We start from the raw sequence: 16,888 nt of genomic DNA, 5'->3' as shown, positions 1-16,888 counted from the left end.
CCAGATAACTAGAGATTAAGTTGTTGGGGGCCCTGGGGCACCTCTCAGGGCCCGTTTCCACTATAGCGTTGCGGAATCGCTGGCGAATCACCGCAGGCAAATCGCATGCGGGTGCGATTCCGCATGCGTTTTTTGCCGCGATTTCGCATGCGATTTTGCATAGGTAAGGCTGTATGCGAATTTAACCATGTCACTGCCTGTGTAAATTAACATTAATACCTATGCGAAATCGCATGCGAAATCGCGGCAAAAAACGCATGGGGAAAACGCATGCGATTTCCCTATTAAATACATTGCGTGCGATTCGCCTGCATTCCACACGCAGGCGAATTCTGAGGGCCCTACCCTGCAGATTTTTTCTGCACAGAAAAACGTGCGGGGAAACGCACAAGTGGAAACAGTCCCATCCACTTGTACTGACTGTGCGAATCCGCATGCGGGCAACGCATGCGGATTCGCGATAGTGGAAATGGGCCCTCAGTCTAATAGCAATCAGTGTGTGACAGCTGGGGTGGGAGGGATGGAGGGGTGCACTTTGGTGTCTCAACCTTGGGTGCTGAAAGACCTTGTCCCAGCTCTGACCAGATCTCCCAGAATTCTCATCTCCCTGTTAATAAAACTGGCCTTTTCTCAGGAAAAAACAAAAACTTGAAGAAAAAAGGGGCCTTTCACACATTGGGCTCGATTCACAAAGGCGTCCTAAGCTAGATAGCACGCCTAACAGCTTTGGACGTGCAAACTAGGGTGCTAAGTAGTTTGCACGTCTAAAACTGTTTCAGATCGCGCGCAAAGTTTAGCGCTGCGCGGTGCACCCGAAACGTCACACCGCTGGCGGGCTAAGTACCAGTGCGACATTTCACGCGCACCGTGCAGCGCTGAACTTTGCGCGTAAAGTCCTTTTCACTGGCGTGCTAACACTTAACACCCTTTAGTGAATCAAGGCCATAGGCTGTGTTCTCACTTGAGCTGAAAACAGACATTTTTTGTCTGTTCTCCGCTCATCACTAAACTAACAGTGACTCCTATTTTATATTTAGGAGCTGTTCCCACTTGTTAGCACCCAGTGTTACCCTCCCCAGCAGCACCCAGTGTTACCCTTCCACCCTCCCCAGCAGCACCCAGTGTTAGCCTGCCACCCTCCCCAGCAGCACCCAGTGTTACCCTCCCCAGCAGCACCCAGTGTTACCCTTCCACCCTCCCCAGCAGCACCCAGTGTTAGCCTGCCACCCTCCCCAGCAGCACCCAGTGTTACCCTCCCCAGCAGCACCCAGTGTTACCCTTCCACCTTCCCCAGCAGCACCCAGTGTTACCCTGCCACCCTCCCCAGCAGCACCCAGTGTTAGCCTGCCAGCCTCCCCATCAGCACCCAGTGTTACCCTCCCCAGCAGCACCCAGTGTTACCCTTTCACCCTCCCCAGCAGCACCCAGTGTTACCCTTCCACCCTCCCCAGCAGCACCTAGTGTTAGCCTGCCACCATCCCCAGCAGCACCCAGTGTTACCCTGCCACCCTCCCCAGCAGCACCCAGTGTTACCCTGCCACCCTCCCCAGCAGCACCCAGTGTTACCCTTCCACCCTCCCTAGCAGCACCCAGTGTTACCCTTCCACCCTCCCCAGCAGCACCCAGTGTTAACCTGCCACCCTCCCCAGCAGCACCCAGTGTTACTCTGCCACCCTCCCCAGCAGCACCCAGTGTTAGCCTGCCACCCTCCCCAGCAGCACCCAGTGTTACCCTGCCACCCTCCCCAGCAGCACCCAGTGTTACCCTGCCACCCTCCCCAGCAGCACCCAGTGTCAAGCAGTACTTATTGTCACCCACCCACCAGCACCCAGTGCTACCCTACCCAGCAGCACTTAGTGTCATAATACCCAGCAGCACCCAGTGTCACCCTACCCAGCAGCACTTATTGTTACCAACCCAGAAGCACTTAGTGTCACCCTACCCAGCAGCACCTAATGTCACCCTCCCACCCTACCCAGTAGCACTTATTGTCACCCACCCAGCAGCACTTATTGTCACCCACCCAGCAGTACCCAGTGTCACCTTACCCAGCAGCACTTATTGTCACCCACCCAGAAGCACTTAGTGTCACCCTACCCAGCAGCACCCAATGTCATCCTCCCACCCTACCAGCAACACCTAGGGCTCGATTCACAAAGCGGTGCTAACCCAGTTAGAGACTTTAGGCGTGATAACCATTGCACCACGCTGGTGAAAAGCCAGTTTAGGCGTGATAAGTTTAGGCGTGATAAGATTAGGTGTGATAAGTTTAGGCATGCTAAGTTTAGATAAGTGTAGATAGCGTGCAAAGTCCCGCACGCAAAGCAGTGCCATTAAACTCTATGCGAAGTGCACCAGACTTTGCTAGCTCAAAACTTTTGATCAGCTGTGCACTGTGGTGCTAACGCAGTTGGTGCTTAAACTTATCATGCCTAAACTTATCACACCTAAACTTATCATGCCTAAACTTATCACACCTAAACTTATCATGCCTAAACTGAGTTTAGGCGTGATAAAGGGCTTTTCACCAGAGTGCTAACTGTTAGCACCGCTTTATGAATCAGGCCCCTAGTGTCACCCTCGCATTTTGGACCATATTAACATGATAGCATCACGCATTTTCTGCAGATTTAGCATATGCATATCCATGATGCAGATCTCCCATTTTACCAGATCATGGAGGTAACACTGCTTTCTTATGTTTGGGAAATGCTGTCCAATTGCCTGCAGGATCACTTTGCTAGCTGTGTTTTATGAGAAAACGCGCAGGAGGTGTCGCGTAAGCTTTGGGACCTGGCGGCGGACCCATGGCGGTCGTTTTGGCGCCGCAGGTGGTGTCGCGTAAGCTTTGGGACCTGGCGGTGGTCCCATGGCGGTCGTTTTAGCGCCACAGGAGGTGTCGCGTAAGCTTTGGGACCTGGCGGCTGTCCCATGGCGGTGGTTTTGGCGCCACAGGTGGTGTCGCGTAAGCTTTGGAACCTGGCGGTGGTCCCATGGCGGTCGTTTTAGCGCCACAGGAGGTGTCGCGTAAGCTTTGGGACCTGGCGGCTGTCCCATGGCGGTGGTTTTGGCGCCACAGGTGGTGTCGCGTAAGCTTTGGGACCTGGCGGCGGTCCCATGGCGGTCGTTTTGGCGCCGCAGGTGGGGTCGCGTAAGCTTTGGGACCTGGCGGTGGTCCCATGGCGGTCATTTTAGCGCCACAGGAGGTGTCGTGTAAGCTTTGGGACCTGGCGGCGGTCCCATGGCGGTGGTTTTGGCTCCACAGGTGGTGTCGCGTAAGCTTTGGGACCTGGCGGTGGTCCCATGGCGGTGGTTTGGCGCCACAGGTGGTGTCACGTAAGCTTTGGGACCTGGTGGCGGTCCCATGGCGGTCGTTTTGGCGCCGCAGGTGGTGTCACGTAAGCTTTGGGACCTGGCGGTGGTCCCATGGCGGTCATTTTAGCGCCACAGGAGGTGTCACGTAAGCTTTGGGACCTGGCGGCGGTCCCATGGCGGTGGTTTTGGCGCCACAGGTGGTGTCGCGTAAGCTTTGGGACCTGGCGGTGGTCCCATGGCGGTGGTTTTGGCGCCACAAGTGGTGTCGCGTAAGCTTTGGGACCTCATGGCGGTGGTTTTGGCGCCACAGGTGGTTGCGTAAGCTTTGGGACCTGGTGGTGGTCCCATGGCGGTCATTTTGGCGCCGCAGGTGGTGTCGCGTAAGCTTTGGGACCTGGCGGTAGTCCCATGGCGGTGGTTCTGGCGCCGCAGGAGGTGTTGCGTAAGCTTTGGGACCTGGCGGTAGTCCCATGGCGGTGGTTTTAGCGCCGCAGGAGGTGTCGCTTAAGCGAACGAAACGGAACCACCAAATTCCGTCCGGAATCACGGAAAAATTAATTCCGCGGAATGCGGTGAGCATGCCTATTGGCAATGACTGTGGTAGGATTAGATGGTGAGCTCCTCTGAGGACAGTTATTGACATGTACCCTGTGAAGCACTGCAGAAGATGTCAGCTTTATATAAATCTAAAATAAAAATAATCACAAAACTGTCCACAACTGACACCCAAAGAGCAAATGCTCATCACTCAGTTATCCAGCACTTAAGTGGTGAGAATGCAGAATGAGTCTTCCTTCATATGAGGTGGTTTCAGCTTTCGGACTCCATCAGGTGCTGCCTGGTGACTGTTTACAAGAAGGTTTGGCCTGTTTCTAGGACGTTGGATTGTTTGCAGAAGATTGTGTCACCTGCAGTCAACCATGCGGAACGCAAAGACTTTGTGAGGCCTGTGGCCCTTCATATATGCTTTGTTCTGCTTTTCAGATAGTAAGACAATGAGGTCAGCGTGTGTGGAAAGCAGAACCTGGAGATCAGGGAAGCAGGAAAAAAGGGAGACGGCAGCTAGTAGATGAAAAGGGTGCCAAGAAAGATTCTGATGTGATTATTGTTAATATGGCGAAAAAAGGGCACCGATAAATATCGTTAACAACATTAGAACATTAAAGTTTTTGAAGTATGTTATCATTTTAGAAGCTTGCAGCGTTATAGTTTTCGGCATATTATTTTGTTTCTATGTACAGATTTTACGTTATCAAAGATATTGTGTCTATGTGTAAAAGGGTGTTTCTGCAGAGGGTGTGGTTAGGGTTAGGCACCACCCAGGGGGCAGTGAGGGTTAGACAACACCTGGGGGTATGGTTAGGGTTAGGCACCACCAGGGGTGGTTAGGATTAGGCAACACGGGGGCGGGGGGATTAGGGTTAGGCACCACTAGGGGGTGGTTAGGGTTAAACACCACCCAGGGGGCGATGAGGGTTAGGCAAAACCTGGGGGGATGGTTAGGGTTAAGCACCACCAGGGGGAGATTAGGGTTAGGCACCACGAGGAGGGGGGGTTAGGGTTAGGCACCACGGTGGGGGTGGTTAGGGTTAGGCACCACCAGGGGTTTGGTTAAGGTTAGGCTCCACCAGGGGAGTGGTTTTAAGCACCACCAGGGGAGGGTTCTGTGTGAGAGTAGGGTTGGGTTGAGCTGTATTGTTGAATTACGTTACGATTTTTAACGTTAAAGAGACTCTGTAACAAAATTTTCAGCCTTAGTTCTTCTATCCTATAAGTTCCTTTGCCTGTTCTAATGTGCTCTGGCTTACTGCAGCCTTTCCTAATTGCACAGTGGTTTTGCTATCTCTGTTATATGATCTAATCTGTTTTCTTCAGTGGGCTCTGTCAGGCAAAGGATTGAATGTGTGGAATGTGAAGGGCTGCTTTTAATTGGATAGAAGCAATACACACCCTCTGCAGGCCCCCTGCAGGCTCTGTATGACTCACACACTCTGCTTATGTGAGCCTATCACAAGCTGGTTAGTTTGTTTGTAAACACTGCCTAAAACTGTTAATTACAAGCCAGGATTGCAGCAGAGAGTGGCAGAAACAGCACAGAGGGGCCAGGAGAACATAATGAATAGAATGGTATGCTTTTTGCTGTAAAAATTTTAGAGTACAGATTCTGTTTAACGAAAATATATTATCAACTCCCGTCTGTTTTAAAACCGTATTTATTGTTAACCAATTTCATTAACAATGTTTATCGTTATTGAGATTTCATTATCCACCGGCGCCATTTCGTTATCCAGAAGGGCCCTTTTTTCCTGGCGCCCTTTTTTCATGCTACACGCTGCTCAACAGCAAGTGTGCTGCATGGGAACCTGTGAGTGAAGACGTGGTGGAGGTGCTACTATAAATTATTTTTCAACCTCCAGAGCTGTCATCCTGATTCCAGCTTTACTACCTGGTGAGTCACTGCCCTGGAACAAGCATACTGCCAATGGAGTGTAAAGGTTCTAAATTCTCCTTCCATATGCTTATACCAGGTAGTGCAACTAACCTTAGGGTGATAGTGTTAAAGCGCTTACTTTCTCATATCCGAGCTTAAAATAGCTTAAAGAGTGTCTCTAATCAATAATAATACAATGTATTTGCATTACTGGTTTTAGTTCTGGTTTAGAATACAAGCAAGTTACTCCCATAGTTTTCCTTACAGAATTGACTCATGTCAAGATAATACTGCATTCTGAATGGATTCCCAAGGGGACACGACATGATGAGACAGACATGTGTATGTACAGTGCCAACCACAGAAATAACTAGGCTGTGTTCCTTTTCTATTTTTTTTTCTGCTGAAAGAGTTAAACATAAGGTATGCAAGTGACAGTTTCTCTCCAATTAGGACATACTCCAACTATAGGTAGTCCTCACTGATAAGGAATTGCAGCCATACAACTTTTGCATGCAGAGAAAGCTTCCAAGTACACAGTAGAAATAAAAAAAAGGTTGATAGTTCATACAGTACCCCATGTTTGGGTCTTACTTTGAACAGCATCACTGAATATGTTGGAGCTTTATCAATAATATTTCATTTTAGCTTCTGGGACACTGAAAGACTGTCTCAGTCATATAACAGAAAGTCTCCTGACAGTGGTGAAGTAGTGTGGCAAAACTTCCCTGATGGTGCAGTCACATGATAAATCTCCAGGAAATCACAAACCTAACTTTTATTAACTGTTTCAGGCACTTTTTAAAGAGACTCTGTAACAAAATGTTCAGCCTTATTTCTTCTATCCTATAAGTTCTGTACAGGACCACTTGGACAGGTCCTGGATGGACGGTACATTTCTCCTGCCTATATTGTTTGGTCTCAGTGAATCCTGTCTGTCTCCGGAAAGGAGTCCAGGCTTTTTGATTAGCACCTATTGAATGGGAATCACAAGAGCACAGCACACAAGCATCGTGAGATTTAAGTTAAAAACGCGATCGCGGGCTAGCGGCGCGCCGAGTGTGGACTAGCCCTGAGGAAACAAGGATGGACAGTGCAGGATTTGTTGACTTTCTTTTCCTGTGGACTATACTCTTGCTGTGGACATTTGGATGCTCTTATGCAGGCATGGGCGCAAATTCAGCTTCGAGTGAGTCCGGATAGTTCTATCCGGATCTCACCCAGTAAACCTGTACGATGTGGGCGGGTCAAGCTTACCTGTCTGACGTCTTCTTCGGTCGTCCCTCGGCGCCTCCCACGATGCGGTCCATGCGCGTCACGTGATTACAAACACTTCCTCCTTCAACCCAGAAGGAGTAAGTGTTTGTACTCACGTGACCGCCGCTTGGAGCGCATCGTGGGTGGCGCCGAGGGACGACCGAAAAAGACGTCAGACAGGTAAGCTTGACCCCCCCGCCCACACCTCACAGGTTTACTGGGTGAGATCCGAATAGAACTATTCGGACTCACCCAAAGCCAAAGTTGCGCCCATGCCTGCTCTTATGTGGCTGAAGTAAGCCTATTTTCCTTTGATATTTGATGCTGATTCATGAAGCATGTTTGTTTTGAGCATTCAATAAATGAACTGTGCTTTTAATTGACCATCTCCTGCGTGCTGGCTGCGAATGCCAGTCCCTCTGAATATCACAGTTCCTATACATGTTCTACTGTAAAGTGGTCTGGATTACTGCAGCCTTTTCTAGTGGCAAGGTCTCTGTAATATATCTAATCTTCTTTTACTTGTCAAGCTTTGTCGACCCAGGGAGGGATGGGCTGTCTCTGTTGTAATAGGGAAAAGTTATGCACGCCCCCTCCAGGCCACCGACGTACCTACCGGGGATGCGACCCCCTCAGCCGCAGGGGGGCCAGGGGCTGCTCTGGGGCCCGCTCACTGTGCGTGGGGGGAGCGCTGCTCTGGACCCCCCAGCAAGGTGCTCAACTGGCCGCAGCGTCTGATAGACGCTGCGCCAGTTCATTCCCCGCAGCCCCGCTCCAGCAGCCTGCATAGTCTCCAGCAGGCAGAGCAGGGCTACGGCAAGATGGCCGCCGAAGAAGCCCTGCACTGGAGACTATTTGTGTCTCTAGTACAGGGCTTCGGCAGCCATCTTGCCGTAGCCCTGCACTCTGCCTGTCAGCGCGGGAGATGTGCTGCAGGAGGACTCGGGGAGCTGCGAGCCAGATGCCGGGAGAGGAGAAGACTTCTGTCAGGTAAGTGAATTGTTTTTTGTTCACAGGTGCATTTTTTTTCTAGTGTCTGCTGCCCACATTACGATTTTCAGGTGTCTGCTGCCCACATTACGATTTTCTGGTCACTGCTACCCACATTGCGATTTTCTGGTGACTGCTGCCCACATTAGGATTTTCTGGTGTCTGCTGCCCACATTATGATTTTCAGGTGTCTGCTGCCCACATTACGATTTTCAGGTGTCTGCTGCCCACATTACGATTTTCAGGTGTCTGCTGCCCACATTGCGATTTTCAGGTGTCTGCTGCCCATATTATGATTTTCTGGTGTCTGCTGCCCACATTACGATTTTCAGGTGCCTGCTGCCCACATTACGATTTTCAGGTGCCTGCTGCCCACATTACGATTTTCAGGTGTCTGCTGCCCACATTACGATTTTCTGGTCACTGCTGCCCACATTGCGATTTTCTGGTCACTGCTGCCCACATTGCGATTTTCTGGTGTCTGCTGCCCACATTGCGATTTTCAGGTGTCTGCTGCCCACATTACGATTTTCAGGTGTCTGCTGCCCACATTACGATTTTCAGGTGTCTGCTGCCCACATTGCGATTTTCAGGTGTCTGCTGCCCACATTGCGATTTTCAGGTGTCTGCTGCCCACATTACGATTTTCAGGTGTCTGCTGCCCACATTGCGATTTTCAGGTGTCTGCTGCCCACATTACAATTTTCAGGTGTCTGCTGCCCACATTGCGATTTTCAGGTGTCTGCTGCCCACATTGCGATTTTCTGGTGTCTGCTGCCCACATTGCGATTTTCTGGTGTATGCTGCCCACATTAGGATTTTCTGGTGACTGCTGCCCACATTGCGATTTTCTGGTGACTGCTGCCCACATTGCGATTTTCTGGTGACTGCTGCCCACATTGCGATTTTCTGGTGACTGCTGCCCACATAAGGATTTTCTGGTGACTGCTGCCCACATAAGGATTTTCTGGTGACTGCTGCCCACATAAGGATTTTCTGGTGACTGCTGCCCACATTAGGATTTTCTGGTGTGTGCTGCCCACATTATGATATTCTGGTGACTGACTGCTGCCCACATTAGGATTTTCTGGTGACTGCTGCCCACATTACGATATTCTGGTGACTGCTGCCCACATTAGGATTTTCTGGTGACTGATGCCCACATTGCGATTTTCTGGTGACTGCTGCCCACATGGCGATTTTCTGGTGACTGCTGCCCACATTGCGATTTTCTGGTGACTGCTGCCCACATTGCGATTTTCTGGTGACTGCTGCCCACATAAGGATTTTCTGGTGACTGCTGCCCACATAAGGATTTTCTGGTGACTGCTGCCCACATTAGGATTTTCTGGTGTGTGCTGCCCACATTATGATATTCTGGTGACTGACTGCTGCCCACATTAGGATTTTCTGGTGACTGCTGCCCACATTAGGATTTTCTGGTGACTGATGCCCACATTGCGATTTTCTGGTGACTGCTGCCCACATGGCGATTTTCTGGTGACTGCTGCCCACATTGCGATTTTCTGGCCCACATTACGATTTTCTGGTGAACACTGCCCACGTTACGATTGTCTGGTGAATGCTGTCCATGTTACAATTTTCTGGTGAACGCTGCCCACATTACGATTTTCTGGTGAACTCTGCCCACATTACGATTTTCTGTCCCACATTACAATATTCTGGTGAACGCTGCCCACATTACGATTGTCTGGTGAATGCTGTCCACGTTACAATTTTCTGGTGACTGCTGCTCACGTTACGATTTTCTGGTGACTGGTGCCCACATTACGATTTTCTGGTGAACTCTGCCCACATTACGATTTTCTGGTGAACTCTGCCCACATTACGATTTTCTGGTGAACTCTGCCCACATTATGATTTTCTAAAGGCCCACATTACGATTTTCTGGTGAACTCTGCCCACATTACGATTTTCTGGCCCACATTACGATTGTCTGGTAAAATGCTGCCCACTTTACAATTAATTTACAGTGAAACGCTGCCCCATTACGATTATTTGGCACCTATGGGGGGGGCCCCATCCAAATATTCGCAGGGGGGCCCAGTGATTTCTAGTTACGCCCCTGCTCCAGGCTGTGTGTGCTTTGTTTATTTCTCACAGACAGCGTCCCTGCTCTCAGTCTCAGCTTGTCTGTGATGCAGTTTGTGAGGCTGAGGGGGAAGGGAGCTGCCTGTCACATGCTGAGAAACTGTGACTAATCCCAAACTGGAGTGCAGAACGTTGTAGTATACTGTAACATGATAGATATAGATATATTTCTATATACACACATATACATACACACATATTAGTGTATATGTGTGTGTGTATATATCTATATATTTACACATACATCACTTCCTGGTTAGCGGCCATGTTTTTTTGTTTGTAAACACTGCCTAAAAGCCAGGATCGTGACGGGGAGCAGCGGAAACGGCAAAGAGGGACCGAGTCACAGTGACTCGATTGGTATGTTTTTTATTGTACAAATCTGACAGTACAGATCCCCTTTAAGGGAAGAAAAATTATTCTAAAAGAGACAATTTAGTGAGAATACCATATAAATAAAATTATTGATTTTTTTTTTTTTTACAATATTCATTTATAGATGATTTGGAAGTCAGTCTGCCCATTATAAAATCTTTCCTCTCCCTGATTTACATTCTGAAATGTATCACTGGTGGTGACATCTTTGGTGGTGCCAGGTGATCTGTATAGAATATTTGTTTACTGAGTGTTCTATACACAGAGGGAGGTATTGGTTTCTTTGTAGTTGGAAAAAGTTGTTATTTCCCACAATGCCACGAGGTTCACAGACAGCAAACTGTCAGGACCATGCTCATGACATCACACTGTGGGAGGGGTTCACCATAATATCAGCCACACAGACCCCCTGATGATCTATTAGAGGAAAGGTAAAGATTTGTGATATCAGCTACTGATTGGGATGAAGTTTAATCCTTGGTTAGAGTTCCTCTTTAAAGGGAAACTGAAGCGAGTAAAATTATTTAAAATAAACACATGGCGTAGCGGCAAATGAATATTACATACTAACCTCACCGTCAGTTCCTCTCAGACGCTCACCATTTTCTTCTTACAGTGATCCCTTTCTGTTCTGACAATATTTTGCCAGAACTGGAAGGGATCAGTTGCTGTCAGTTACAACTGAATGTGCAAGGTAATATCCATGTTTCCAAGTACACTGTAGAGTGGAACAACACTCGGCACTCAGGAGTCCTCTGAGGGAAGAAGGGGACCAGTCTGCGCCTGTGCAGATTGCAGTAAGTCACACTCCAATAAAGCACCTGTATGGTAGCCTTGTCGGGCAAGCTCAGTGACGTGCAGCCGGAAAATTGTGGGCAGAAAACATTAAAAGGAAATCCTGTACATTAAGACAGACCGAGCACTGTCACTTTAATTGCTTTATTGCCTCTTGTAGCTATGTAAACATTTATTGCCGTACAAGTAATGCATCAATTCTACCATACAATAGCGTATTCTCAAACCTTAAATAGTGATGGTGCTGGGGTGGCGGGTGACCAGGGGAAGAGGGACGGCACAACAGACGTTTCACGCCTAATCGGCGCTTGCTCACGTGCGTGTCCTGCAAGCGCTGATCATGCGTGAAACGGCTGTTGTGCCGTCCATCTCCCCCTGGTCACCCGCCTCCCCAGCACCCCAGCACAATCACTATTCAAGGTTTGAGAATACGCTATTGTATGGTAGAATTGATGCATTACTTGTACGGCAATGAATGTTTACATGGCTACAAAAGGCAATAAAGCAATTAAAGTGACAGTGCCCGGTCTGTCTAAAGGTGGCCATACACTCATTAGATTAGCAGCAGATAGATGGATTTCTGATCTATCTGATGTGTTTAGGAACCTTTTTTAATAGGAACAGTTTTCCAATCTATTGAAAATCGATCTGATGGCATTTTTTTTTGCCATCAGATTTCCATTAGGGCCAATGCAAAATGATAAGCAATCTCAACAGATCGACCTAGATTTTCCAGCCTGCCAGATCGATTGAAATTGATGGAAATCGGCCGCAAATCGGTCGATTGGTCAATCGATTTGCAATCGACCAATCGATTTTGAACGATCGATCGGCCAAAAATCGGCTGAGTGTATGGGCCCCTTTAATGTACAGGATATCCATGTTTCCCTATGGCTCAAGTGGGTGATTTTACAGTTTAACAGTGCTGTTGACCAGGAAGCTGTTATAGGGTAATGGCCATTTTCAAAGTGGAGGACGGAGAATTCCACTGATCACAGTGGACAAATGGGACACAGGAGAGGGGAAAGAGATTGAGGAGTAAGAATACACAGGTGTAACGGTTGGTGTCAGCACACAGAGAGTATCTGATCTGCAGTATCACCAACAATACAGATGTATACCTGATTATTAGTGATCTGCAGAATCACCAATAATACAAGTATGGCTAACCTCTGGACACCTAATAAAGTGTAAGTGTTTGGGTGCAACCGTAACTTTAATGGTTAATGAGACCTCACCAGAGGGGCTGGTGAGGTATAAACAGTACACTAAGCGTGCACTAACGTACCACCTCCAGCAAGCTGGAGGAACAATATTAATGAGGCTGAATCTCCCGAGGAGCGAGTGATTCAGAATATACTGCAGACAAATGAACACCCGAGGGGCAGGTGAGTCAAACTAACTGCAGCCTGCGAGACACAGTAACACTACAATGACAGGTTACCTAACGAGCAGGTAATTAAGGCTGAACTATAGCCTAGCAGAACTGCTTTCACCAGCGGAGCTGGCGTAGTAACACCTCACCAGTGGCGAGGGCCCACTGGTGAGTAGAATGGTCAGGCAGGCAAGGTTCGGCAACAGAGAGGTAAGTATCAGTACAGAATCATGAGACATGAGAGTAATCGGTAATCAGGCAGAGGTTCAGCAACAGGTAGGCAGATAGGCGAAAGTACAGCATCAGAAGGCAGGATCAGGGTCAGAGGTAATAGCTAAGAGTCATACACAGGAAATCAATACAGTAAGCAATAACCTAGTCTGGGTGTGAAATCCTTAGCATCAACACCCGGGAACTAGCCTAAACAGATAGCAATCTCAAGGTAGCAATATCCTAATCTTGGTGTGAAATCCTTAGCATCAACACCAGGGAACTAGCCTAAGGTCTGAGCGCTAACACGCTAGTATTCACGACAACAGACAAAGTCACAATGAAGCCCGGAGGCTTATGAAGCAGAGGAGACCCCACTGGCACGCCCCCCCCTCTCATCAGCCAATCCTGGGCGCCGTGGGTCTCCTCTCACGTCAGCTGACCAGCAAGTCAGCTGACGGGCTTCCTCCCCGCATAAAGGTCCCGTCTGTGCGCGCGCCTGCGCGCTAAGGCGACCCCGGCAAGAACGATGACTCCGTCCTCGGCGTCCTGGACGCTGGAGGAACGGATGGCCGCATGGAGGCAGCTGCGGTGGCGGTGCTGTTCGCCGCAGCTGTCCCGTACATTACAACAGGAGGTAAGTATGACCTGTGTAAGGTTATTTAGACTTTTTATTTCAGTACAGGTTCTCTTTAAGCATATTCCACTCTTCATACACAGTAGTGTACACATCAATAGGATAAAACACTTGTACTCATGAGTCATGTGACACAGCGGATGTCACCCACTCTTCAGATAGACGTGTTACATACATGACTGTACATGGATGAATATCACAGTTCCTCCCCTACACTTTCTATATATACATATAGGTACGAGGTTCCTCTCCAATGATGGAAGACCGGCAGAATCCACCACACAGACTGGCTTCTCTGTCAGTCTAATGAAGTCATTCCCACTGCGTTATAATCCACAGTTACAGACTGCCTCATTCAGTTCCTGATAACTTACCGGTGAACAGGCAGGGAGGATAACAGACTCCCATCATGGGATGCCATTCTTATCAGATTCTTCTACTATTCATCCGAAACCACCTGCAACAAGACATGAAAGTGACAAAATATTTTAGAGGGATAAAAGATTGGTGGTACTGATGTGACATTACTGTACATATAGGAGGGTGTATCATAAAGTTTTAATTATCACTCGGATGTAATTATGGTATATTGATGACATTTTGTCAGCATAATCAATGGTCCATAAGTGCATGATGTTGAGAAAATCAGCTCATTGTATCTTTACATTCTTAAGCCCCAAACTCGCCCCCCGACGGGTCCTGCGACGGGTCCTTGACGACAGTCTTCCTGCCAGCGTGTATGCATGGCGTCACGCGACGCTACACGCCGGGAGCGAACCAGACTTCAAGTGATCGTGGTACTTTGCACGGGAGTCATCGGGGATCTTAGCGATCCGATCCCCCGTGACGGTCATTATTGCGGCGGGATGCTAAGGGACGTTCACGTGGTCGCGTGACTGTGCCCACGTCAAAATATCGCAGGAACGACTGCTCAGCGTTTTAAAAAATCATCGGTCGTCGGGACAATTGAGACATGGGTACATAGCTTGATACAGATTGTGCCACAAGTGACTCTAAAGTGTGAGACGGAAAAGATTGAGGGGTGGTTCACACGGGCTTCTGCTGAGCTTTTGCTCGGCGTCTTGTTCAAGCGTTTAACAGCTAAGCTTTTAATGTCTTTTGAAGGCTTTTAGTGGCGTTTGAAAGCATTGCATTTTCTGGACTCTTGGTGGCTTTTGCAGGAAGAAAATTTCATTGGCTTTCAGTAGCTATTGCTGGCATTGAAAAGCAAAGCCAGCAACAGCAAACATCTTCTAGAAGCTGCATGTTGCTTTTGAGAGAAGACGCCGGGATCAACTGTCAGACTTTCATGAAAGCCTGCAAAAGCTCCTACTAAATGCTCCCATTCACTTGCATGGGACGGCGCTCGATCGCTAAAACGTTGCTTTTAAAACGCTGAATTTAACACCTGAAAACCACACGTGTGAACCAGCCCTGAGGCTTGCAGCATGATAAAGTTCCTGCATTTGAAGGGTAGTTCAATAGGCCGCACTTCAATGCTAGTGACCTTATGTTATCCAAGTTTAGGATAATTAAAGTAAACCATCAAAGCACTGCACCTTTATGACTAGGATCTTAAAGAGAACCCGAGGTGGTTTCTAAGAATGATCCCCGCACACAGAGGCTGGGTCTGCCTATACAGCCCAGCCCTTGTTGCTATGTAGTGTCCCCCCAGCCCCCCCCCCCCCCCTGCGCTCTGCTATGCCCCCATAAATTACAGCCACGCTGTTGACACGCAGCATGTCGCAGTGGGCTGTGTTTACCTATGTAGTGTCACTCTTGCTGCTCCCCCCGCCTCCTGCATAGCTCCGGTCCCCGCCCTCGTCCCTTCCCTCCCCGCTGATTGGAGGGAAGGGACGCGGGCGGGGACCAGAGCTATGCATGAGGCGGGGGGAGCGGCAAGAGTGATACTACATAGGTAAACACAGCCCGCTGCGTGTCGACAGCCTGGCTGTGATTTATGGGGGGATAGCAGAGAGCGCAGGGGGGGGCCTGGGGGGACACTACATAGCAACAGAGGCTGGGCTGTATAGGCAGACCCAGCCTCTGTGTGCGGATATCATTCTTAGAAACCACCTCGGGTTCTCTTTAAAGAGGCACTGTGGTGGCATATATTAGAACACAGTAAATTATTCAGGACACCCACTTTCACGTTTATTTTCCTGGTTTCAGCATGAAAAACAATTCCTATATCTATATATTGCTGTATATTGCTATGGAACCTTGTCCTTGTCCAGTGATGCTTAGCCTAGGCTGTTTAGCTTTCCTGAATTCTGCCCCCCTAGAGCATTTTGGGAGATCAGGTATATTTTCTGCTGGCCTCAGAACTCTCAGTACACAAACATTCTGCAGAGCTGCACCTGCCAGGACTAAAGATGTCACCACCAGTGATAAATGCCAGACAGTTAATCAGGGAGAGGAAAGATTTTACAATGAGCAAACACTGACTAAATCATTTATAAAGTAATACTGTAAAAAATAAGCAGTTTGATTCATTATGTTATTTTCCATGGAGTTTATTCTAATAAAGCTGTTTTTTCCTGAATTAGACCAGTAGTGTCATCTATTGGAGGTAAGTCCACCATCAGTATCATCTATCGGAGGTAAGTCCACTACCACTGGTGTAGCTTAGGAGCTGCCTCTGGGCCCCAGTGTGAGTTTTACATTGGGCCCCCTCACACACTCTATACATAACAATTGCTATGCAGCACCAAAGCCGACCAAGCACAGCTGCCAGGGCCGGATTTACCATAAGGCACTGTTGGCACGTGCCTACAGGCGCCTTATGATGGAAAGGTGGCTCACTCTGCTCTTGGAGTGCCTTCCTCCCTTCTTCACCATGCAGAGCCCTTAGCAGAGTGTAAATGAGAGGTTACTGCCAGCACTCGGCATTCCACTGATGAGATCTCCCTTCAATGAAGGGCAACTCTAGCTACATAACCTCCCTGGCGGTAAGCCCATGCTGAGCTCGGGCTATGCCGCGCAGGAGGATTTCTCAGGCCCTGCTGGGACGATTTGCATAATTTTTTTTTTGTACACGCAGCTAGCACTTTGCTAGCTGCGTGTACTTCCCGATCGCCGCCGCTCCGCGCCGATTCGCCACTACCTGCCGATTCGCCGCTGCCCGCCGCGTCGCGTTGCCCCCCCCCCCAGACCCCTTGCGCAGCCTGGCCTATCAGCGCCAGGCAGCGCTGAGGGGTGGATCGGGACTCCCGATGACGTCACGACGTCGATGACATCCATGATGATCGTCGGCATGGCGACGGGGAAGCCAAACAGGAAATCCCATTCTGAACAGGATTTCCTGTTTGCGCTGATCGCCGGAGGCGATCGGAGGGGGTGGGGGGATGCCGTTGCACAGCGGCTATCATGTAGCTAGCGCTAGGCTAGC

At 49.0% G+C, this 16,888-nt stretch overlaps 1 protein-coding gene across 7 annotated transcripts in view; it reads right to left on the bottom strand.

Annotated features, from left to right (window-relative positions):
- The window catches only part of INSC (INSC spindle orientation adaptor protein), a 309,535-nt gene that overhangs the window by 165,889 nt on the left and 126,758 nt on the right, over positions 1-16,888 (bottom strand). For 6 of the 7 annotated variants that reach the window (XM_068260115.1, XM_068260117.1, XM_068260118.1 and 3 more), the window contains one exon: positions 13,872-13,954. In XM_068260115.1, the coding sequence (XP_068116216.1) occupies positions 13,872-13,918 (47 nt within the window). In that variant the 5' untranslated portion in view covers positions 13,919-13,954. Of the gene's footprint in view, positions 1-13,871; positions 13,956-16,888 lie in introns of those variants that run through there. The other variant, XM_068260121.1, reaches the window with a different exon arrangement.

This window comes from Hyperolius riggenbachi, chromosome 11, assembly GCF_040937935.1.
Source record: "Hyperolius riggenbachi isolate aHypRig1 chromosome 11, aHypRig1.pri, whole genome shotgun sequence".
NCBI lineage: Eukaryota > Metazoa > Chordata > Amphibia > Anura > Hyperoliidae > Hyperolius > Hyperolius riggenbachi.
The sequence above is the reverse complement of the archived record's forward strand: the minus strand, read 5'-3'. Positions and strand labels throughout refer to the sequence as shown.